The sequence below is a fragment of the Martes martes genome (genome assembly GCF_963455335.1).
Source record: "Martes martes genome assembly, chromosome: 2".
Lineage (NCBI taxonomy): Eukaryota > Metazoa > Chordata > Mammalia > Carnivora > Mustelidae > Martes > Martes martes.
The window spans coordinates 140,150,713-140,174,798 of NC_137889.1; the positions used below are offsets into that span (position 1 = coordinate 140,150,713).

At 44.4% G+C, this 24,086-nt stretch overlaps 1 protein-coding gene across 2 annotated transcripts; it reads right to left on the bottom strand.

Annotated features, from left to right (window-relative positions):
• Positions 1-1,958: 1,958 nt before the first annotated feature.
• HAUS3 (HAUS augmin like complex subunit 3) lies at positions 1,959-17,547 on the bottom strand. Of its 2 annotated transcripts, XM_080797718.1 has the most exons (6): positions 17,473-17,547; positions 16,558-16,668; positions 14,904-15,939; positions 13,097-13,536; positions 10,719-10,947; positions 1,959-3,099 (listed from the first exon to the last, which is right to left on the bottom strand). In XM_080797718.1, exons 3-6 carry the CDS (start codon positions 15,810-15,812, stop codon positions 2,866-2,868), a joined length of 1,812 nt encoding a protein of 603 aa, XP_080653844.1. In that variant the 5' UTR covers positions 15,813-15,939; positions 16,558-16,668; positions 17,473-17,547; the 3' UTR covers positions 1,959-2,865. The 2 variants fall into 2 exon arrangements, with proteins under 2 accessions (XP_080653844.1, XP_080653845.1); XM_080797719.1 differs by lacking the exon at positions 10,719-10,947 and having other exon boundaries at positions 1,960-3,099; positions 16,558-16,675; positions 17,473-17,536.
• Positions 17,548-24,086: the final 6,539 nt, after the last annotated feature.

Consider the following 24,086-nt stretch of genomic DNA (forward strand, 5'->3'; position numbering starts at 1 on the left):
TTAAATATTTATCTTCTTTACTATTCACACCCCCATCCCCCAAAACATTATCAACTGCTAGGTATGTGGTCCATACCCAAAATTTCCTAGCAGTTCATTTACCAATGACTTTCTATTATGAGGCTCGTGAGCAACAGATGCCTGAATACGAACAGATCGAAATGTTCGGTGCTACTATATCTTAATCAAGAAACTACACTTACACAGCTTCTGCACTATTTGTCAACGCTCTCAATGACTTCATCACAATCACTCAATTATATCTCACGTATAACTTACTACGCAGAAAAGAAACGACAAATTATTGGCCCAGACTTAAATATTAAAACACAAGCAACAACAAACTGCTTTGCAAGTAAAACAAAGAACTGGTGTTCCGAAAGTCTCAGTCACACATAGCCACTGCTATGTGACATCACATCATAAACACACACACCTGAGAGCTCATAGCTCTCGGGCAGCGTAAGAGACACACGCCATCAAACCCCCTTCTCCCATCCGCCACACACAGCAAGGAAGTACTACGTCCACGTGCGTCCAATGACCCGAGAGCTAAGGCCGAAACAGCTGACTCAGATTCTCAGGAAATGTCTGACAGAAACGCCTGGAATAAGGCAGACAGTGTTTCCATTTTATAGCAGTAAGGGCCGAAAGAGAATGTGCACTCTAGTGAGATGCTCAGTCATCACAGAATGAGAATAAACCAAGACCCAGGCTCCATTTGTCTGTAGCAAAAACCTCCCTACACAATAGAAGGTTCCTGAGAACAATTCTGCTGTTTCCTTTTCAAACCTTAAGAAATAATTAACATTCAAGGTAACAAAAGATAGAAAGATGATTAGAAAAATTACTCACTCTTTTCATTCTCTCTCCAATTCTGAGACTCCACTAAATCACCTGAATGCATAGCAGACATGATCTTCTGTGCAACACTGGACAGTGGTATCTTACAGAGATCAAAGCCTACAAATGCTTCATAATTTTCCATTTTCATAAATCCTAAACATAAGATAAACATAACATCCACATATTAATTTTGAGACTTCAAAGTAAGCAGCACATTACAGCCAGAGGCATTCATACAAATTACTCTAATAATGACCATGGAAAATAGGTAGTAGTTGTCTCCATAATCAATGATACAAAAGTAAGAATGGAGCAAGACAGAGGCTCACCTGGAATATCCTCGTAAACAGGGAACAAAGAATACATTTTCTAGTCAAACAATTTTGAAGCAAGCAATCTATTCATGTTACTTCCTGAGGTCTGAAACCAATGGCTGTTATAATCTTCAAATATACAAATCTAATTACAGAAAAAGTATTTTAATTTTTAATCAAATTTAATTAAATAAAAATATTTAGTGGACTTGGGTAATTTATCTTATAGACACACAACCTGATATCATCTTGTGCATACTGCTCAGCTCTACTGGCCCCTGGGCTGAGCCGGTAAAGATCTGGAAGAGACAGTACAAATCATCAAGTAGCTGATCATACATCTATCCTATCTGGCACAAATCTGAACAGAATTTGCTATTTCATGAGCCAGGAAACCAGGTGACATATTTTTCCACATTATTGGAGAAAAGAAAAATTTGAAATAAATTCTCTATTCCACTGCAGAACAGGAAAAAAATTTAAAAAGGAACAAGTCACCCATGAGGAGCTAATACCAAAATCTTAAACAAAACTTGTTATAAATTTTTCATGCATATTTAGATCTATTTAATAAATATAAATTTTTAAATAATGTAAAAATACTATAATTGGCAAGACATTTTTGTTCAACAGATTATAAAAATTATCAAGACTTATCTGTCACCTAAGTGTACCCATGTTCTGATGGGTATAATTAAAGAATTCCACAAATAACACCTAAAATGCATAGCTTTTAGACTGGCATTCCATATTAAAAAGGCAATATATTCTGGAGCAGGAATGTTCTTTTTTTTTTTTAGGAATATTCTTGAAGGTAATACTCTAGCTTCTTGTTCCTCTATAAATCTTATGTAGTATGTATCATAGGCCACATACAAATCAAGCACTCAAGAAGCATTTGATGTTATAATGGATAAATAAGCTACTTCAAATTATTTCATACTACTCAAAATAATTTCTAATTGTCCAAATAATATATTTGTATCCCAACTAATACAATCTAAGACTTAAGTATTTTCACTCCAGAGAAACTGATTAAAATAGCACTATACATCCTCTGAGAAACCACTTGTATGGTATTTTCAAAATGTGTAAGTCACATGGAACTCCAAGTACCATTAAGATCTGTCCTGTAGAAATTCTGAGCCCCCAGGACCCAGCTACTAAAATGAACAATGGTCAAAGGACACCCGACATTCTTTGGGGCACAAACAGGTGCAGAGAGTCTCAAAGTCTACAGCAGGGAATTACAGGAATTACAGTTTGAGTGGCTGAGTTTTACTTTATAACCAAATACGAGGGGACTTGGCTATTCCATATATTAAGGTCCACAGGTTTAACAATGCTGATTCTAAGTTCTACAAACATTTAACAGTAGAAAATTCCTATTCCTAAAAAAATAGTTAAGGAGAGAGAGAACTAATTCTATTAAGAAAAATATACATGATATAATAATATTCTTTCCCTGTAAGTAGAAAGTTACCAGAACTCAATGCCACCAAGCAAATGTTCAATTCATAGAAAGCACTGGTACTTCGAACATACTATACATGGAAAAAAACAAACCAATGTGATACTTAAATTAAATGAAATATTCCATTGGCCTCAAATTTAAAATATTAGTAGGGTTTATTAGATCTATTTTCCTAATATATAAAACATTAAAACATAGCATATTTAGTAAAGATTCAGTTTTTAGTAATTTTCAATCTTCAAGACCAACAGCCTTAATCTTTGACTGGTTTTCTAAATTCTCCACGGTATCTTTCAAATAATCTTCATCTTTTAAGAAATATACATATAATTCTCTTTCCATTTGATGCAGTTTATTAGATGCCAAAATTTTTCTCTTTGTCTTCACATCAGCAAGAGTATCAGTAAGAAGATGATTTAGCTTATTCAATTGGGATTCAACTTGATGAAACTGCTCTGTTAACTCCTAAAAAGAAAATAAAAATGCTTTTACTACAAAAGCTCTATTTGTAATAGCAATTATAAATTTAAAATGTAATTTACATGCAAAGAATCCAAACAATAGGGGTGCCTGGATGGCTCAGTCTTTATCGGCTCAGGACACATCTCATCTCAGGGTCCTGGGAAGGAGCCCTGAGTCCAGTTCCCTGCTCAGCAGGGCATCTGCTTCTCCCATGATTTTAATGATAAATGAACTTCAATTAAAAGGGTTTCTTAAAGATTTTATTTATTTATTTGACAGAAAGAGACATAGCAAGAGAGGGAACACAAGCAGGGGGAGTGGGAGTGGGAGAAGTAGGCTCCCCACCAAGCAGGGAGCCCGATGCGGGACTCGATCCCAGGACCCTAGGATCATGACCTGAGCCAAAGGCAGGGCCTAACAACTGAGCCATCCAGGCCCCTAAAATCCACGGGTTTAATATTAATTCTATGTAAAATCAATTGCAACAGCTTTTCATAGGTAATTTTAAAGGATTCATAGCAAACTGCTCCTCCCTGAAGAGTCCTTGATACGTACACTGTAGTGCATATTCATGCATTCAGTCTATTATCAGAAGGCTACCATGTGCCAAGCACTGTTTGAGAGACTACTGATAGAAGAACACCATCTCCTTCATGGAGCTTATACTCCACTTAATTGACTGCACCTTGTTTTAGCCTAATCTTGGTCTACGGTAGATAAAAGTGGTACTGAGAAAGTCTTGAAATGAAGCAATTACCGATAAAAGAATCACCTCAACAGAAATCTCCATTTTTCTTTTTTTCACAGTGCTACAGAAGATAGAATTACATGTAACATTCAACAACCCCAACTTGCCATGTAATTCTCCTCCTTAAGAACTTAAAACACACCACTGCTTCTCCCTCTCCATCTGGCCCCACTCGTGCTTGCTGTCCTCTCTCTCTCGCTCTCTCAAATAAATAAAATCTTTAAAACAAACCAAAAAAAGGGGTGCCTGGGTAGCTCAGATGGTTAAGCATCTGCCTTCAGCTTAGGTCATAATCTCTAGGTCGTAGGCAGACTCCTGGCTCAGCAGGGAGCCTGCTTCTCCCTCTCCCTCTGCCTCTCCCCCATGCTCATGCTCTCTCTCTCTAACTCAAATGAGTAAACAAAATCTTCTATTTTTTAAAAAATATTAATTTATTTGAGAGAGAGCAAGAAAGAGCACAAGCAGGGGGCAGAGGAAGAGGGGAAAAGCAGATTCCCCACTGAGCAGGAAGCCAGATGTGGACTCAATCCCAGGACCCCAAGATCATGACCTGAGCCAAAGGCAGACAGATGCTTAACTGAATGAGCCACCCATGCACCCCTAAATCTTAAAAAAATAATAATAATAATAAAGAAAAAGAACCTAGACATGCCAGACCCTTTACATTTAACATACAGCCTCACTTCCTAATATTAAAAGCTGTTTATTAACAAGTTTCCACGGCTTTCTAATCAAGTATTCTACTTCTGTAAATTTCCAGCCACTATCACCAAAGAGAAAATCTATAGCTCTATCTCAACCTTTTGCACCTTCTCATTGCAGTCCACGAGCATGGGGATCACCTGGGGTGTTTGTTATGAATACAAATGCCTGCACCCCACGCCACACTAAATTACCCAAACTCCAACAGGCTCCCTGGTGATTTTAATGAACAAATTCAAGAATGACTGCTTTACACCAGTCATAAATGCCAGTTTTCAGAGAGCAATTACACTTTAACAAAATCAAGTAATATCTACATTAAGTGGTTCCCTTGAGGAAAAACTTGGTAAACTTGAATGAGAAACTACAGTCTCACCTTCAGTTTCAGTACTAAAGATCTTAATAGTTCCTAAAATAATATTCCTATAGATACTGAAAAATATCCCTCATTATTAACAAAAGTGAAAATTAAAATTTATACAGATGGCATTTTTATATTTTACTGGGTTAGGGAAAAACGTTAAATGATAACTCTCAATAAGATTATAGTGAAATCACCATACTTTAGTGATTCTAGGATGCAATCTTTCACATTTTAAAATATCTGAAACCCATAGCAATTTATAATAGAGAGCATCATGTAATGATTAGCCACTCGTAAGAAATGTTTTATCACCAACACTAAAAAAAAGATTAAAAAAAAAAAGTTTTATTTTGATAAAAACACTTAACATGAGATCTCTCCCTTAACAGATTTTTAACAGTACAACAGTACTGCTAACTAGAGGCACAACTTTTGAGAGCATGCATGCACCTTCCATAACCGACACTTTATATCTGTTGGTTAACAACCCATTTCTCCCTCCAATCCCATCGTTCTACCCTCTGCCTCTATTGAGTTTGACTATTTAAGATATCTCTGTAACTGAAATCATGCATTATTTGTCCTTGTGACTGGTTTATTTCATTCAGCATAATTTCCTCAAGGTTCATCCATATTGTCGCATATTATAGGATTTCTATTTATTAAGGCTGAATAGTACTTTGTGTGTATATATCACATCTTCTTTATCCATTCCTCCATTGGTAGATATTTAAGTTGTTTCCATAACCTGGCTATTAGGAATAATTACAATGAATGTAGGAGTGTTAATAATTCTTCAAGATCCTGATTTCAGTTCTTCTGTTTAAATATCCAGAAGTGCAATTTCTGGATCATAGGGATCATTAATTTTTTTGTGAAAACTCCATACTGTTTTCTACAGCGGCTGCACCATTCTGGACTCCTACCAGTAGCGTACAAGGGTTCTAATTTCTCCACATTTTCACCAACATTTTTTGATTTTGCTTTTTTTTTAAAGATTTATTTGAGAAAGACAAAGCGCATACACATGGATAAGCGGGTGAGCTAGGGAAGGGCAGAGGGAGCGAAACCTCAAGCAGACTCCTCACTGAGTGCAGAGCTGGATGCAGACCCAGGACCCATGTGATCGGACCTGAACCAAAACCAAGAGTCAGACACTTAACCGACTGAGCTACCCAGGTGCCCCAATTTTGCTTTTTCACTACTAGCCACTCTAACAGGTATAAGGTGATATCTCATTGCAGTTTTGATGTGCATCTTTCTGATGATGAGTGACACTGAGCAACTATCCAGATACCTGTTGACTATCTGTATGTCTTCTTTGGAGAAAGCTCTATTCAAGAATTTTTAAAAGAATTTTAAAATTGGATTATTAGTTTTTCTGTTAACACCAACATTCTCAATGAATAGCACAGAAAAATAAAGACAACTACTTTGAGTCCAAAAATATCATAGAAGAACTGCATGTTAAGTGTGAAGCTTTGAAATACCCTAATCATTTTAACCGTGTATATTTCATTTAATGTGTACATTGAAGAGTGATACGATAAAAACCTATCCACACCTAGAAGATATCTTCTAGTAAGTATTCAATAAAAATTCTCAATAAGAAAGTATTGTATGGGGATGCCTGGGTGCCTCAGATGGTTAAGTGACTGCCTTCAGCTCAGGTTGTGATCCCTAGGATCGATTCCTACATCTGGCTCCCTGCTCAGTGGGGAGCCTGCTCCTCCCTCTGCCCCTTCCCCTGCTTGTGCTCTCTCTAGCTCAAAAAACAGAAAGGGTTTTTTTTTTTTTTTAGCAATTCATAAAATGATGGTATACCATATGATCGATGGTATCTAGTAGACATTTAAACAGTGCTGGTAACAAGGAAAATAGGTGTGACACCTCAGAAAAGCAATATGTCAAGCATCAAAGGCCAAAAAAAAAAGTACATACCTGAGAAAATCATCCTACTTCCAAGAACTCATCCAAATGTAAGGATTTAACAACAAAAAGCTATATACACAAGATATATGTGGTAGTGTTCAAGAGCAAACAAAAAAATGAAAACTACCAAAAAATATTCAACATTGAACTGGTTATAAAATTTACTGTAACATTAATAATTAAAATTATTCAGAGTGAAAATGTTTACTTCATAATGCTAAGTAAAAAGGAAGAATAAAAAAGATGTGTAAGTAAAGATGAAGATCTTATACCTTCAAATACTAACCAAAAAAAGATGGCATAGAAATATTAATAATAAAAGAATGTTAAAACAAAAAGTGCAGTAAGAATAGAGAAGATCATTATGTAATACTAAATGGTTCAATTCACTGTAATTCAAACCACCAGGATAATAATTCACCACAATTTTATTTATTTATTTATTTATTTATTTATTTTTTAAAGATTTTATTCATTTATTTGACAGACAGAGATCACAAGTAGGCAGAGAGGCAGGCAGAGAGAGAGGAAGGGAAGCAGGCTCCCCACTGAGCAGAGAGCCCGATGCGGGGCTCGATCCCAGGACCCTGGGATCATGACCTGAGCTGAAGGCAGAGGCTTTAACCCACTGAGCCACGCAGGCGCCCCTAATTCACCACAATTTTAAACTTAGATACACAGCTGCTGGGTAAGTTAGGTAGTTCCTCACAAAATTAAATATAGAATTACCACATGATCCAGCAATTACACTCCTAGGGATATACCCAAAAGAAACAAAAAGAGGGACTCAGATACCTGTATAACCCATGTTCACAGCAGCATTATTCACAACAGCCAAAAGGTGGAAACAACCCAAGTACCATCAATAGACAAACAGATAAACAAAATGTACTATATGCAAACAATGGGGGTATTACTCAGCCATAAAAAAGGAATAAAATTCTGACACATGGATAAACGTGGATAAAACTTAATCATACAATTAAGGACCTGGAGTAGGGAAATTCACTGAGACAGAAAGTGGAATAGAAGTTATCAGGGCTGGGGAAGGAGAGAAAAGTTAACTGTTTAATGTTTCTATTTGGGATGATGAAAAAGCTCTGGAAATGTATAGTGGTCATGGTTGCACAATATGTGGATGTACTTTTGTACTTAATGCCCCCTAATTGTACACTTAAAAATGGTTAAAGCTGGGGCACCTGGGTGGTTCAGTGGGTTAAGCTTCTGCCTTCAGCTCAGGTCATGATCTCAGGGTCCTGGGATCAAGCACCGTCGGGCTCTCTGCTCGGCAGGGAGCCTGCTTCCTCCTCTCTCTCTGCCTGCCTCTCTGCCTACTTGTGATCTCTCTCTGTCAAGTGAATAAATAAAATCTTTTAAAAAAAAAAAAGGTTAAAGCTATAATTTTACATTTTCTGTATTTCACAATAAAAACATTATTTTAAAAAATTAATCACAAGCATTCCTGTTCCAAGGAAAGGCGGGCAAGTTATCCAAATCCTCCCATAAGAAAAAAGTGAAGGGGCGCCTGGGTGGCTCAGTGGGTTAAGTCTCTGCCTTCAGCTCATGATCTCAAGAGTCCTTGGATCAAGGCCCGTATCGGGCTCTCTGCTCAGTAGGGAGCCTGCTTCCCACCCCCCCCCCCCGCCTCTCTGCCTACTTATGATCTCTGTGTCTAATAAATAAATAAAAAATCTTAAAAAAAAAAAAGAAAAAATGTAAAAGGCTAAATGAAATATTTTTAAAAATTAGCAAAACAAAAGCTTCCTAAAATCAATGAAAGGTTAACAAGACAAGAAAAGGAACTGTAAGCCCATAAAACATCCCACATTGCTAAGGCAGTCTAGGAGTAGCTTCACTCTAGGGCAAATGCCACTCTTGGAAAATCAGAACCTACGATTCTTGAGACTCACAAGGTGAGTGGGAGAAAAATCAGTCCAAGGTCCACAGAACATGGGACATCAAATGGGAAACCTCCTTCATAATAAGCCAAGGACTCACAGTACACCAACAATCATAAGATCAGAAGGGTCCAGAAGCGGAAGAGCCCCTGGATAGAAATACATGCCAGACAGGAATCACCTGGGTCCTCCATACACTCTTAGACTTAACTGGTCCTGCCCATAGTGTCTAACACAAGAGACATGAAGGCAAAAAACACTTAAGGATCTTTTATTCCATAAGAAGCTCTCTTCACCAGAAAGAGAAGGATTTTATTTTTATCATACGCCTAACAAATGGTGATGGGACAATTTGCTTATACGGAAAAAAATGAGTGTGCACGTGTGCACATGTGTGCAGCTGGGAGACACCCAGGAAGGCCATCTTCAGCAATACAATCTACAACAGCAAAAACTGAAAATAACTTAGATGTCTGTCAATATAACAGATAATTAAACTATCAGATTTCATAAAATGGAATACTAACTACATAAAAGAGAAAACTACAGGGGTGCCTGGGTGGCTCAGTTGGTTAAGCATCCGACGCTGTGATCTCATGGGTTGTGAGATGGAGCCCAACCAAGCTCAGCAGGGAGTCTGCTTGAGATTCTCTCCCCCTGACCCTTTTCCGTGCACATGTGCGCTCTCTCTCAAATAAATAAATAAGTTAAAACACCACCACCAACAACAACAAACTATAAATGAGCTAGAGCTTTACATACGGCAACATGGATGAAACTCAGAATCTTAATATTAATCAACAAGCAAGTTAGTAAACAATAGCTATAAGAAACCACATACATAAACTTCAAAAACATCTAAAACTAAACAATATACAGTCTAGCAGGGGACCTGGTGGCTCAGTTAGTTAAGTGCCTGACTTCGGCACGGGTCATGATCCCCGGATCCTGGGATCACGCCCCATGTCCAGGCTCCCCGCTCAGCAGGGAGTCTGCTTGTCCCTCTGCCCCTCTCCCCACTCATGCACATGCTCATGCTCTCTCTCAAATAAATAAAATTTAAAAAAATATATACAATCTAGGAATATATATATGCAATAAAAGTATAAATAAAAGCAGGGCACCGGGGTGGCTCAGTGGGTTAAGCCTCTGCCTTCAGCTCCGGTCATGATCCCAGTGTCCTGGTATCGAGCCCCACATCGGGCTCTCCACTCAGTGGGGAGCCTTCTTCCCCCTCTCTCTCTTTGCCTGCCTCTCTGCCTTCTTGTGATCCCTGTCAGTCAAATAAACAAATAAAATCTTTAAAAAAAAAAAGTATAAACAAAAGCAAGCAAATGATATAATTAAGTGTAGTTCTCCTTAATGAAGGAAGGGAAATGCTATTAGGAAAAGCAAGCTGTCACAGAGCACTTCAAAGGTAAAGGCCCTCTATTTGCTAAGACAAGTAAATTACAGGGGTGGTTTGATTTTTTCTTTAAATTTTTAGTGTAAACATTATGTAACCTTTTATGTTTGAAATTTCTTGTAAAATTTCTTTTTTTTTTTTAAAGATTTTATTTATTTATTTGACAGACAGAGACCACAAGTAGGCAGAGAAGCAGGCAGAGAGAGGAAAGGAAGCAGGCTCCCTGCTGAGCAGAGAGCCCGATGTGGGGCTCGATCCCAGGACCCTGGGATCATGACCTGAGCCGAAGGCAGAGGCTTTAACCCACTGAGCCACCCAGGCGCCCCATAAAATTTCTTCTTAAAAATTCTATGTACAAAAAAAAAAAAAAAATTCTATGTACATTGATCAAAATAATCTGAAAAATATATTTATATGTGAACCAACAATAGGATATAAAAAAATAAATTTTATAGTAGGGCAACAGGATCTGGGGTAGTATTTTCCTCATGTTAACGTTGTCTTTAGTATCTTTTACAACAAGCATATTTTTTTTTTTTTACAGCATCTTCGGTTACTATGGTGAGTACCCACCTGATCACTAAGCAAAAGCTGATTTCCTCCTTGATATAAGGTGTCACAAAGCATGTCCACATCATTATTCAGTTTGGACAGAAAGAAACAATGTTCTTGAGTAGAAACTGCCAATTGATCTTGTACTAAAGAAACATCCTTTTTTAATTTCTCAGCCACCTCCTCCAGGTTTCCATGGGTTATAAATAATTCTTTTTTCTTATTCTCTCCTTCTAAAAGTTGATAAAGCCTAAAATTTGAAAATAAAAATTATAGGAGAAAATTCTCAAATCAGCACAATTTTCAAAATTATAATCTGTATATTGGGTATTGGGTATCTTTGTGGATATGTAACAGATTAAAAATATTAACCTGGAAAAAAATTAATCTGTCTACTGCTAAATCAAGCAACCAAAAACATTCCAGCTAAAATACTATCTCATTACAGGGCACCTGGGTGGCTCAGTCAGTTAAGCTTCTGCCTTCCACTCAGGTCATGATCCCAGGATTCAGTCCTGCATTGGGCTCCCTGCTCAGCGGGGAGTCTGCTTCTGCCTCTCCCTCTCTCCCTACCCCCCGCTCATGCTCTCTCTCTCCCTATCATGTTCTCTCTCAAATAAATAAAAATCTTTAAGAAAAATAAAATACTGGGCCCCTGGGTGGTTCAGTGGGTTAAGCCTCTGCCTTCAGCTCATGTCATGATCTCAGGGTCCTGGGATCGAGTGCTGCATTGGGAATCTCTGCTCAGCAGGGGGCCTGCTTCCCTCTCTCTCTCTCTGCGGGCCTCTCTGCCTACTTGTGATCTCTGTCGAATAATAAAATCTTTTAAAAAAAGAAAAAGAAAAAAATACTATCTCATTACAGAAATACACATTGTAATTACTGTTACCTGCTTCCCACTTTCTCATCTCCCAAATTTTAAATATATTTTTTGACTTTTAAATGCCATTACCCTATTTCAAACAAAGTATGTTTCGGAAATACTGCCCAAGAAAACACTGTTTTCACAGAACACAAGTATGATATAACAGAAATAGCAATGAAGTTGAAACAGAAGACCCAGGTCTGAGTTCTGGCTGTCTTTTGATACCTGGGTCAGGTCAACCTCTGAGACTAAATTTTTCACGTCACATACCTATCATTCTAGGATGTACCGGATTTAAAAGAAAAAAATTAAAAATAAAAGATGTGAAAAAAATGTAAGCAATAAAGAGCTACAGAAATAGTAAACTTGCTACTTCAGTCTTATCCATATTTGTTGAATTAAATTCCTAATGAACTATTAAGCCACTTTAACATTTCAAACATTAATGGCAGAAAATCCTTTGGAACAAATGGAAAAATGTGAGGCAGCATTTTCTATATATTTCTGACAAAAAAGGTTTGTTCTTTTTCTTCAATTTCAAAAAACGTATTTTTTAAATTATTTTAATTATTTTAACAAGTTGCAACAGACTTCATAAAACTGGTTCAAGTCCAAGGCTGTGGATTTTGTTTTTGTGGGATGTGACTACACAACTTCAGGGGGAACTATTCTTAACTCATGATGTCAGTGTCACCCTTTCCATGTCCCTCACCTCATTAATAAGAAAAAAAAAAAGGAGGGGCGCCTGGGTGGCTCAGTGGACTGTGTGTCTGCCTTCGGCTCAGGTCCTGACCCCAGGGTCCTGGGATTGAGCCCCACGCTGGGCTCCACATTCTGTTCCCGGCTCATCAGGGAGTCTGCTTCTCCCTCTGTCCCTCTCCCTGCTTGTGCTTGCTCTCCCCCTCTCAAACAAATAAAATCTTAGAAACAAAAGGAATAGATGATTTTCCTCTACAACTCGAAAAAAATCAGGAGTAGGATCCAGATTGTTGAGGACTTTGACTACTTTAGTCCTCTAATTTTTGTATCCCTATACCATAAACTGGTTTGACATCCAGAAGAGGCTGGGAGGAAGCATTCATTTTCAGATTCACCTGACCAAAAACAAAGTCAGTTTCTGCCTCTTCTCTCTGCTGACACCTTCTCTGAATGTAATCAGTTCTCTGCCTAGCAATACCAGTGTGTTTCTATACAACACACCAAGCTGTATTCGAATTCCCTGTAGTTAAAACTCCTGCCTCAATCTCAAATAAGGCATCTAAATAATGGTGCCTAAAGGTGAATAAGACCTTGTAAAGTCACTCCACCAACCCATCCACCTCAGCTCAAAAACAGCTACTCCCAGATTTAACATGAATGGAAAAGGGAGCAAAATATTCAAAACGAACGAGTCATATGTGAGAAAAATGAAAGAAGAGAACAGAGGGCCAAAAACTGAGAGTGAAAAATGTTTTAAACTTCCACAATATTAGTTCAAACTCTCTACAGTATTTCACAAAAACAAAAAAATTACTAAAGAAACAAAGATACACACCTGTGAGTAGAACAGTCCTTGGTATCAATGGTATTCCTTGGATTTATCTGCTGAGATACTAAGGGGTCTGTTAGCATTTCTAATCGCTTGTGGAGCATCGTATTACTTTGACTAAGTTCTTGAACCAAATTTTCAAGTTGACGATATATGTCCCAGTGCTTTCTCAATTCAATTTCATATGATAACTGTAGAAGTTCAAAAGATGCTTTTTGCTTTATTAACTGATTTAAAACTAACTCTTGTCTTGCTGTATAACAGTCTTGTTTAGCAATCTGTAGATCAAAATCTCCCTTTACAACGGGCATATTCAATAACTGGGCATTCTCTTTTACCACAGCAGGCAAACTTTTATCTTTTATATGAGAGATTTGTTCTTCGAGTTTCAGAATCTCACTCTTCAAGTTAGAAATTTTAGCATCCAAATTATCTTTGCCAAGAGCCTACACAGAAAAAGCAATTACATTTAAAACAATAAGTATAAAGTTGAAAGTTTTAACATAATTTTTACTTCCATTTTAGTTTATCAGATAATGTGCTAATAAAAACTAATTTCATGTTAACAAAAGCCAAAATCAGGGCGCCTGGGTGGCTTAGTGGGTTAAAGCATCTGCCTTCGGCTCAGGTCATGATCTCAGGGTCCTGGGTTCGAGCCCCGCATCGGGCTCTCTGCTCAGCAGGGAGCCTGCTTCCTCCTCTCTCTCTGCCTGCCTCTCTGCCTACTTGTGATCTGTCAAATAAATAAATAAATACTCTTTAAAAAAAAAAAAAAGCCAAAATCACAGCTTAAAAAAGGGAAAGCGTAGACTAAGCCAAAAGTAAACTGCTAAGTTTTAATACTATTACTACCACATATATACAGTAATGGCTACCAAAACACATTCCCTCTAGCCCAGAAATCACTGAATGCAAATGTACACTAAGTTTTTCTCAAAACAAAAATTATCGGGTGCCTGGGTGGCTCAGTGGGTTAGAGCCACTGCCTTCGGCTCAGGTCATGATCCCAGGGTCCTGGGATAGAGCCCCACATCGGGCTCTCTGCTCAGCAGGGAGCCTGCTTCCTCCTCTCTCTCTGCCTACTTGTGATCCCTGTATGTCAAATAAATAAATAAAATCTTTTTTTTTTTTAATTATCCCAGTAGCTATTCTTCTAGTCTGTCAGTTGATTTTTAGCACTTGTAAAGAGTGACAGAACTTCATACATTATTCTAAAGTCTGTGTCAGTTACATGAACTAACTTGGCGCTCATACTCAGTTTCAGCTATATTTTCACTCAGTTACTTAGGGGTTAAATTACCAAGGCAGCAAGCTTTCCAAGAGTCCACCTGGATATGTGCACTACATCTGTACATTCTCAACAAAAAAGTCAGGGTTTCAGTCCACTGAATTGGGTCCCTGACTTCAGTAGCACCAAAGAAGGAGCAAACAAGTAAGAATACCCATAACAAAGCAACAAGACTCTTTACCCAAACATCATAAAAGAGGGAATTTCAGTGTCCTCTGAGTCTGAACCAACACCAATTTCAAATTCAGAAAAAGTACTCTGTTTAAAATTAGCTACTGTGATTGGGTTATAATTACTATTTTTGCCCTCCACTGATATGAAGATCTATTTGTATGAAACACTGACACACGTCAAAACTAAGCACTGAATAAACACAAAATAAGAAAATGTAACTTATCTTACATTTCTTACATTCTGTTACAAATGTACTTGTTTCATCCCCCTTCCTAAAGTACTATAATATTAATACATCTTCCATTATGAAGAATAATTACTACAGAATCCAGTCTCATTTCTCATATTTACCTTGCTAGAGAGGCTATGAAGATTCTCCTCTGTCCACTGTATACTTGACTTCATGCTTAAATTACCAGCTTTCAAGTGAATTAACTCATGTTGAACACAAATGTGGGCTAGCTGCAACCTTGCCATCTCTAGCCGTCTCTCCTCAAGGATTTCTTGATTATCACAAATAGATGGTGCTTGTATATCTAACAGTTGAAAATTTTCTTCATTTGAACTTTCAACTACTTCATGTATACCGGGAAAGAACTGTTTTTTGGTATATAAGGTTAATGCGGCTGTGCTTTGCTCTTCCTGGCTTAGATATTTTTCCAAGGAAAACTGAGATAAAAACACCAGTGGGTTTGTCCCTTGATCCAAATTAGAATGTCTGAAGAACATCATCAATTTAGCAACTCCATCAGTAAGTGCGTGAAGTTCACTATTTATCTTAGTATTCATAGCATTCAGAATTCCTTGACTCTGCTTCAACCTTTTAGTGGCTGCTGCTTCTTTAGCATTTAACCTCAGAGATCTGTGGTTTGTTACTGAAGCCATCAACTGGCATTTATTACGTCGCTGAATTTTTAGGTTCTTTAATTTCTGCAGAGTTTGAACCTCAATCTCTAATTTATCTAGCACTTTTTCATCCAGGGCAGATGTCTTCAAATCAGAAGTCTTACAGGTTTTAAGAACTTCATCTAATGCTGCTCCTTCTAGGATAGGCTTGCCTGATTTTTGAAGAATGCTAAAAGCTTCCAATTCTTCTTCAGACAATACATTCTGTTCATTCACATTCCCACAAAACCACTTCAGAAATGATTCATCTTCAACAGTCTCAAACAACCAGTCAAAATCTTCCCCATTAAGAGTATCAGCTTTAGGATAATTGATTTTTTTTAATGTTTCCACAAACTCTTTTCCACAACTCATGGTTTAAGTACCCAATTTATTTGTGACGGATATGGATTTATGTTGATAGTTAGAAAATAAACCCCAATATTAAATTTATGTTAAGTCCATAGAGAAAGGAAAAAATATGTTTAGAATTTGACTTCTCCTGGGGGAGGAAAAACAAGTATTAGACCATAAATAAAATAACTGCATTTGTAAAAGGGCGATACTGATAAATATGACAACATCTGGGAACCATCTAACCCAGAGGGAGTTATAGCTGAAATGTTTGATGAAGATAAACAAAATAAACAACTAGGATATTACTGAGAACACTTTAAAGCAATGAAAACCTGCTTAGCAAGAAAAGTCTTTCCAAAGATAGTCATTAAAAATACGTTGTATCGGGACGCCTGGGTGGCTCAGTTGGTTGGGCGGCTGCCTTCGGCTCGGGTCATGATCCCAGCATCCTGGGATCGAGTCCCACATCGGGCTCCTTGCTCAGCGGGGAGCCTGCTTCTCCCTCTGCCTCTGCCTGCCTCTCTGTCTGCCTGTGCTCACTCTCTCTGACAAATAAATAAAAATAAAATCTTTAAAAAAAAAAAAAATACGTTGTATCTTACGGAGCAGATGAGTTCATGCATTCAGTCTTTAATTCAAAATAAATAAGTCTAAACCAGTCCAAGCCAGCCTGTGGCTCCGCAGCCTCTTCCCCCCACCCGCCGTTCCCAAATAAGAAAACAAATAGGTAATGTCCCCGAGGAAGAGTCAACAAGATGCTAACCTCCGCGACTCAGTGAGCACACGCCATTCGCACAGGAACCGATGTCCAGAGACGGTCCAGCTAGTGCAGGCAACGGCGGGCTCAAGACTGAAGAACCGCCCTCATACTGACCTTAAAACTCAACGAAAGAAGAAAACTGTCACGCTGTGCGGTGAGGGCCAGCACCCGTTTCGCAAGGTACACAAATGTCAGGTGGTTATGCCGAGCACCCAAAACTAACACAACCGTGTAGCTCAACTGTACTTCCGAACAAAAAACTAAAGCAAAATAACCCCAAACGCGAGCACCAAGTACCCGCCGGGGCACGAGCCCCGGAGAACTAAGCACCCGTGGTAGAAACACACGGGCATTTGCGGGTCTGTAGCCAACGCCCCGCCGAACCACCACGATGACCGCCCTAAGGGAGCTCCACGGACGGTGGCCGGCCGTACAGACGCACGTGCGACACGGATGCAGGTCAGCAACACAGCCCAGCGTTAAAGGTAAACCGCACAGACCCCCGCCGCGCGGGCCCCGGCGCCCGCGGCCCCGGCCCCGGCCCCGGCCCCGCCCAGGCCCCGCCCCCGCCGCGCGAGACCAGCCGCCCGCGGCCCCGCCCGCCCCAAGAGCGCGAGACCGCCCGCCCTCGACCCCCGAGCCCGCCCGAGAGGACCCGCCCACGGCCCTGCCCCGCCCCCGCCTCGACCCCCCACCGGACGGCTCCTCACTCTCCCCGGCGCCGCGCTCACCGCCGACGCCCACCTCCCGCTTGCATTCGCACTCCTCGCCCTCGCCCGTAGCTCCAACCCCTGCGGACCCCGACTGTGCCGCGCGGACAAGTACCCGCGCGCCTGGAGTCCCCAGGGTTGCCTGGAGAGAAAATCGGCGCCGCTCCCACAGCCCCAAGCCCCGGAACGAGAAGCCAGCGCCATTCACCTCTGGAAGCTCCGTTCGCGCCCCTCAGAAGCCCGCCACCGCATTCCGCGTATCGCACTGCCTCACGGGAGCACTGCCACCGCGCGCGCGCAGAGGGCAGAGGCAGGGCGTGGCTTGACCGTCTGCGCAGGCGCGGCGTCGGAAGCGGCGGGCCCGGAGGGGAGGGACTTTGGATCAGTCCCTCCCCTCCTCTTGGGGCGGAGTTGAGCAGGGCGCTGTCCCGCCCCCCGGCGTTGCGCCCGGCGGTACCCGCGAGCTGGTTGGTTCCCTGCCGCGGGGCCGGGGCCGGGACGCGGCGGCCGGGGTGAGGGTCTTGGGGAGGGTCGGGATTTGGCGCTCGGAGTCCTGCGGCGGTAGGTGTCTCAGGACCGGCACCTCAGCGCAGGCGTGTTCGCGGTCCTGCTGCCGAGTTTCCCAGACCCGCATTCTCTAAGTAGGCCGTTTTCGGGGACGGACGGCCGCAGCCCCGGGCCGCCAGGACCGGTTCCGACGAGCGCGCCCCTCGGCAGGTCCCGGGAGCGGACGCGCTGCGGGGCCCCGAGCGGGCGGATCGCGTCTGGGGCGGTTCTGGCTCGGCTGTCCTGACTAGCTTTACCGGCTTCGGCCTTGAGCGGTGTCTTGCAAAGCCCGCAATCCACGAGCCCTCGCCGGGCCTCAAAGCAAAAGCCGACTTCTCTACATCACGTTTTCAAAACACAACTTTTTAAAAAAGGTTTATTCGTTTATTTGAGAGCGAGAGCAGGAGCACGGGGAATGGGGAGCGGCAGAGAGAGAAGCGCGCTCTCCGCGGAGCAGGGAGCCTGATGCGGGCCACGATCTGGCGGCCTTGGGATCACGACCCGAGCCGAAGGCAGACGCTCCACCGGCTGCGTCGCCCGGGCGCCCCTCAAAATACAACTTAAAGTTGAAAATATAGAAACGTACGTGGTAGTGTGTGGGGGAGGTGAGTCAAGAGGGAAGCTGTTTCCAAGGACCGTCCCAGGCCGAGGACGTGGATGGTCAGTCCACGAGTGGGGAGACCCCTGCACCCCGCCTGCGCAGTCCATGCGCACCTGGCCGGTGCCCTACAGGCCGGAGCGGTCACACCTACAGCCCGGAGGGGTCACACCTGCGGGGCTGCCCTCGGCGTGCGGCCGCCGCCACTTGCATCCCTACCGCCAGTCGTTTCCCTCCCCAGTCTTCCACAGACTGACCTCCCGATGTACGTGCTTCCGGCCCTGTCCTTACCCCAGAGTCGGTTCTCTCCACCTCCAGCATCCAATGACCTGAAGGTGGCTTGTCGGAGACGAAGTAGTCTCGGGGGACAGTAGAAGGGCAGAAGTCTTTCTGAATAATTTTTCTTAATCTTTTTACGGGGAGGGAAAAAAAAAGAATGGTCTAAGGCAGAAATCATGGATGCATTTTGAGTGGAAGATACTTATTAATCCTTTTTTTTTTTTTTATTTTTCTCTTCTGAAAGGCAATAAAGCCTAAAATGATCTGAAAAGCAAAGATTACAGGGGAAAAAATTCAGATTGATATCCTGCCTGAAATAAGCTGGGACTGGACCAGGGAGGAGACTGGTGAGCTCAGAAGCAAGGTTGGAGCCCATGGACCAGGAGAACTCCCCTTGGCCACTGACCTGGGGGGCAGGGATGGGGACTCGTGCCTCCCCCCACCCACAGGAGTCCAGCCGCCTGGGAGGAAGTGGAGACTGTGCAGACAGCGCCTTAGGACATTTCGCTGAGGAGGCAAAGTTTGGGGGAGAGAGATGAGCAGAATGACCCTGGGGAGGGGGTGAGGGAAGGGTTTGGGTTTGTTTTGTTTTCAGATGAGAGGAACTTGGGGATGTTTATAGACTGTGAAGAGGAACTTAGAGGAGAAGGGGCTGCTTTTTGGAAAGATCCCGGTGGGACAGGAGGGTAAGGGACAGGAGGATAAGGCATAGGGAGCTGTTCTAGAATCCTACATTTCAGTGCAACTCCTGGGTCATTTCCTGGGCCCACATATTCTCCGTATGACTTTGAATTACTGACCATGATTATTAGTTTGAAAGATGTTTGTGGGGCCAAAAAATAAATAAATAAATCCATAAAAACATAAAGTGGAAATCGCGATGTTATTAGCTCCCAGAGTACAACAACATACAGTGGGCTTAATCATGAAGCCCCCGAAGCTGGCTTTGAAATCTCATCGGGGCATTCCTGTACTTCGGCTGCACTTGGGATTGAAGAAGCAAAACGATTACACTTACTTCCAAGATGAGGTTTCTTTGCTCCAATCAAAATTGTTCGGGGTTTTAGTGGGGTCCTTACAGTCGAAAGATGAAGGGAACCCACAGATGAGCCTTGGTGGAAGGGGCAGGCCAGGCCCTCAGCAGCGTCCACGCCCAGCTGTGAGCCATGGTGGGCTCGCAGATTGCTTTTTCTCTTCTCCTTCCTGTAGAAATCTTTCTCCTGCTGATACTAAAAAGTATTTTAGGTTCTGGACAATATGTTTTTAGATAGTTAATACTAGATAAAAGTCTGATGTTAAAGATCACTTATTTTTAGATGCAGGTTTGGGCATGGGCAGGGCTCCATTCTTCAAACAACAAGAGGAGTCGGGGGCTTTTCCAGGCAGAGGAGTGACATTCTTAGTAACAAAAGTGACAAAAAGGTGGCCAGAGACGGATGCTGGGAGGCTCCTGGGCCTGGGGGAGAGCAGGAGCAAGCTGGCTCCTGGAGGGGCTGAGAGCTGCCTTGAGGGCAGAACCTGGAGCCAGGAGGGCCAGAGAGGGGGTGACTCTCAGCATGTAGCTGAGCAAGAAAGTGGCACTTCCACTCTTCCTATTAATCCTGCCTAGTCAGAAGAAAGCAGAGGGTATCAAGGAAGAGGGTGTGAAGAAAGTGATTCTGTCTTCTATCACATTGATATTCATGTAACAAAAGTAAAAACTCAGGAACAGGTTGGGGGCAGGGGCTCACCAAGATCGTTTAACTGGGGATGGGTGGAGTTTGGGAGTAAAGGGGTTCTGAAGAAGGGGGCAGTGAGGGGCCTGATAGGGGGGGCTCAGGAGCTCATGAAGACCCTCCAGACAGGCTGAGGAGGCAGAAGGCAACAAGGAGGCAGTTGAGAGCCACTGGGAGCTAAACGGGCAAGTGGCATAATCCCATTTACGTTCTGGAAAGATCCTCATGCAGTTAGCCTGCACTAGGGGTCTGGGTAGCTAGGGACTGGGAACGGTGGAAAGGAAATGGCATGAAAAGAGCCTTGCCACCCACTTTTGGGGGCGCTAATCCTAGCAGAAGTGTGATGGGAAGACCCATAGGAGGAGGTCAGAGAGGGGACTGGGAGATGGGGGGCTGGTGAGTGCGTTGGGATGGAAGGGAGCAAGGGCCAGAGAGGGAAGCAAGCATTGAAGGTGTAGGAGCAGATGGGGAGAAAGCAGTCCCCTGGGATTCATTCTGAAGGCTTTGGGGGTGGGGACAACAAGACCACCTGAGGTCCTTCTGCCTGCCAACAAGAGCTTGGGCAGGAAGGCTGACATGGAGGCAGGCGTCCCCCTTGAGGGGCGCTGCCTATAATCCAGGCAGAATATGGAGATCGAATCTGGTGGCCAGAAGGCTTTCCCTGAGGACCAGGGTCCGTTCCTAGGCACCCCCAGACTCAAGGGATGACTTGGGGAAGGTAGGTACCTGCTCAGAGCAGCAGTTTTCAGTTTTCCGTCTTTGAGATGGGCCGAGCGTGAGGACAGCGGGCTCTGATTTCACAGAGCGCTTAGCACAGCTGCTGGAGCCCTACTGAGCTCCATAAAAGGTGGTGGTGATTTAAAGTCCTAGCAATATTTGGAATTTAAAAGTCGCTCATTTATATTCGCACCCCAAGCCCAGCTGTGTTCTCAGTAGGAATTCCCTTGTTTTCCAGAGGTGCTCCCAGGGGACTCGTCCAAGTTCAAGAGGTGAGTGCTGCTTCCTGCTGGGGGGGGGGGGTGGAGGTCGGTGCAGGTCCTCTCCCAGACACCCCAGAACCTGCTGGAGGGGATCACTGAGCCATTTCCAGTGTGCTGTCGCGCCCCAAGGGTGGGGGGAGGAAGTCTTGTTCTGGCTACCCATCTCCCCACTACCGGAGCATTTTGTCCCCTAGTTGCCTTGTGCTGGGACCACACCATTTCACACCCCCACCCTGCACAGCTGCAGGCAGAGGCCATGCCTGGGATATTCTGGGGACGCCAAGGACAGGTCCAAGGAAGGTTACTCAGGGGGTACCCCTGCCAGCCAACAGCAGCCATGTGGAAAGCGCACATGGCTAAGAACACCTGCTGTCTACTCTAAGGCTGACCACCCCATGGGCCAAGCTGTCCTCACAAGACAGTGCCCCCACCCCAGGGCCAGGAGCGAAGTCAGAAGGCTGGGAGCAAGGGCACCTGGTTGGCAGATGGTGGGGGCGGGGTGGGGTTCCACTTTCATTCAACTCCAGTTGTGACTGTCCAGGGAGGCAGCAGCGAAGGTGATGTCTCCGTGGTGGCTGGTTGGCAGTGGGGAAGGACCGCGGTCTGTTGGGCCTCCCCGAAAGCAGAAGCTGGGGACAGGGCAGTGAAGGCTGCCAAGGTCACCAGTGGGCTCAGGCTCCCCATGGAGGCTGAGGGGAGGGGAGCCAAACATGGTGATGGAAAGAACTGGAAGCCAGAGGGATGAGGTATAAAAATCTGTATTTATATTACAAAGACAGAACGGTACAGCACAGTCCCTCCCAGTAAACAGGCAGGTGGGTGACCCAATTCTCTCCGGCGAGGATCTTGTGATGCATGGACCTGGCCAGCACCAGGCCCCCCCTGGGCAGCCCCAGACTCTGGCACAGAACCTGCCCTATATGGGGTCTGGGGTCAGAGTTCTGTGTACATGGCCATGGGGAGGGAGCCCTAGGTTAACTGGCCCAGAGAGAGGCAGGGGGTGGGAGAATGGGGGAAGCCTGCCTCACTCAGCAAATGGGGATTGTCTGGGGCAGACAGGAGGGCGGGGGCCCTCAGGGCTCTAGCTGGGCGCACGGGTCCATCAGCCCTGGAGAGGAGGCTGGGGTGCTGGGCCTCCAAGACCCCAACTACAGAGGCAGGCCCAGAGCTCCAAGGAGAAGCAGCTGTCTTGAAGTCTCCCCAGCGAGCTGGGTCTGCACTGGGGCAGTGGTGGCCTGGTGTAGGGTCAACTCCCAGTGAGGGTGGGGACCCAAACCTTAGCCACTGAGGGCCACAGTAGCCGACACAGGTGTTGGAGGGCATATGGATAGAGGTCACAGACTCCCCCGCAGCCCTGTTTGGGTCCCATCTGCTTCCTATAGATTCCGCGATGCTGTTATCCAACATGGCCTCAGCTGGGCCCCCTCTGGGTCTCTGGCCACCAGCACCAGCTAACCTATGCAAAAGACAGGGAGCTGGGGGGAGCGGGGCAAAAGCATGTGTGAGCAACCCCTAGCACTGGACCCTGGCTAGGGGAGGGGCCTCCAGACCACAGTGCCCCTAGGTGGCCAGTGAGGTCAACTCCTCGGCCCACATGGGAACCATGGCCTGTAAAGCCACGGGCTGAACTGCCAGGAAGGTCAGCTGAGGGCCCCAGCTGGTCATCCAGGGAGGACTCTGCTGGCTGGGGTGGGAGCAGAGCTGCCAGCTATTGGGGGAGCTAGTGCTTTAAGATCTGAGAGTGCACACTATCTCAGAGCCCTAGACTTGTGTCTCCTGCAGCGGGATCTTCTACTCGGGCTCTCCTACCCTGCTCAGAGCCGGCTGGGTGCTCACAAGAAGCACCATGTGGCACGCTTGGCAGACGGGAGAAGCCAGTCTGGGCTCCGGACCCCCAGGGAAGCTGGAAGGAGATGCTGATAGAATCGTTTTCCTTGCAACCACCAGCAAGATATCAGGACAATCTCCCCAGTTCGTGTTCTGCCTCCCGCGGGGCTGCTCTCCACGTGTCATCCAGAGCCCCTGCAGGGCAGGTTCTGTGCCAGAGCTGCTTCCAAGGACCGCTTTCTACCTCAGGAGGCCACCCGCCCCGGGGTGTCCATCAGCGTGACCAAAAACAAACACGAACTTTCTCCACAATCCAGAAATTGGGTACAACGCACCAGAGAGGGAAGCAGACGCAGCTGCGGGCCAGCCCCACAGCACGCCACCCAAATACTGCTGTGCGGACAAAGACTTTGGGAACAAAAGGCCAGGAGAAGCTGCCTAATGCCCAAGCCCAGCTACCCAGGGGGAAGGGGTATCTCCATCAACTGCATATCTGAAATCTGGAGCCCTCGGCCCAAGCTGGGGGAGCAGGGAAGGGTCAAGCTGGGGACAGGGGAGACCATGAGGCCAGGCTGCCCGGCAGGCCCCAAACAACGGGGCCAGGTGACAGAGAGCTGTCCCCACGACCCCTGACTGGCCCGGCAGTCTCTCACCCACAGAAAGCCATGGCTGCCAGGAGGGGCTGCCGCCCGGGAGAAAGCTAGGAGGGCACCTGCGGGGTGGGCGAGGGGCACCCCTTGGGCCACAAGGGAGATGCTGGTGGTGGTGGGTGGGGCGGGGCCAGACACGGGACACAAGGCACACTTGGACAACGGTGACAGACAAGACGAGTCCCTGAGACGCTGGGTCGCTCCCACCCCTCAGCAAACAAGGACAC

Excerpts from the sequence above, each read along its gene's own strand:
- HAUS3 (XM_080797718.1), bottom strand. The coding sequence starts at position 15,812 with ATGAGTTGTGGAAAAGAGTTTGTGGAAACATTAAAAAAAATCAATTAT. Across the intron at positions 13,537-14,903 it reads TTCATAGCCTCTCTAGCAAG|GCTCTTGGCAAAGATAATTT; the intron begins GTAAATATGAGA and ends TTTTCTGTGTAG. Across the intron at positions 3,100-10,718 it reads AGCTTTTGCTTAGTGATCAG|GAGTTAACAGAGCAGTTTCA; the intron begins GTGGGTACTCAC and ends TTTTCTTTTTAG.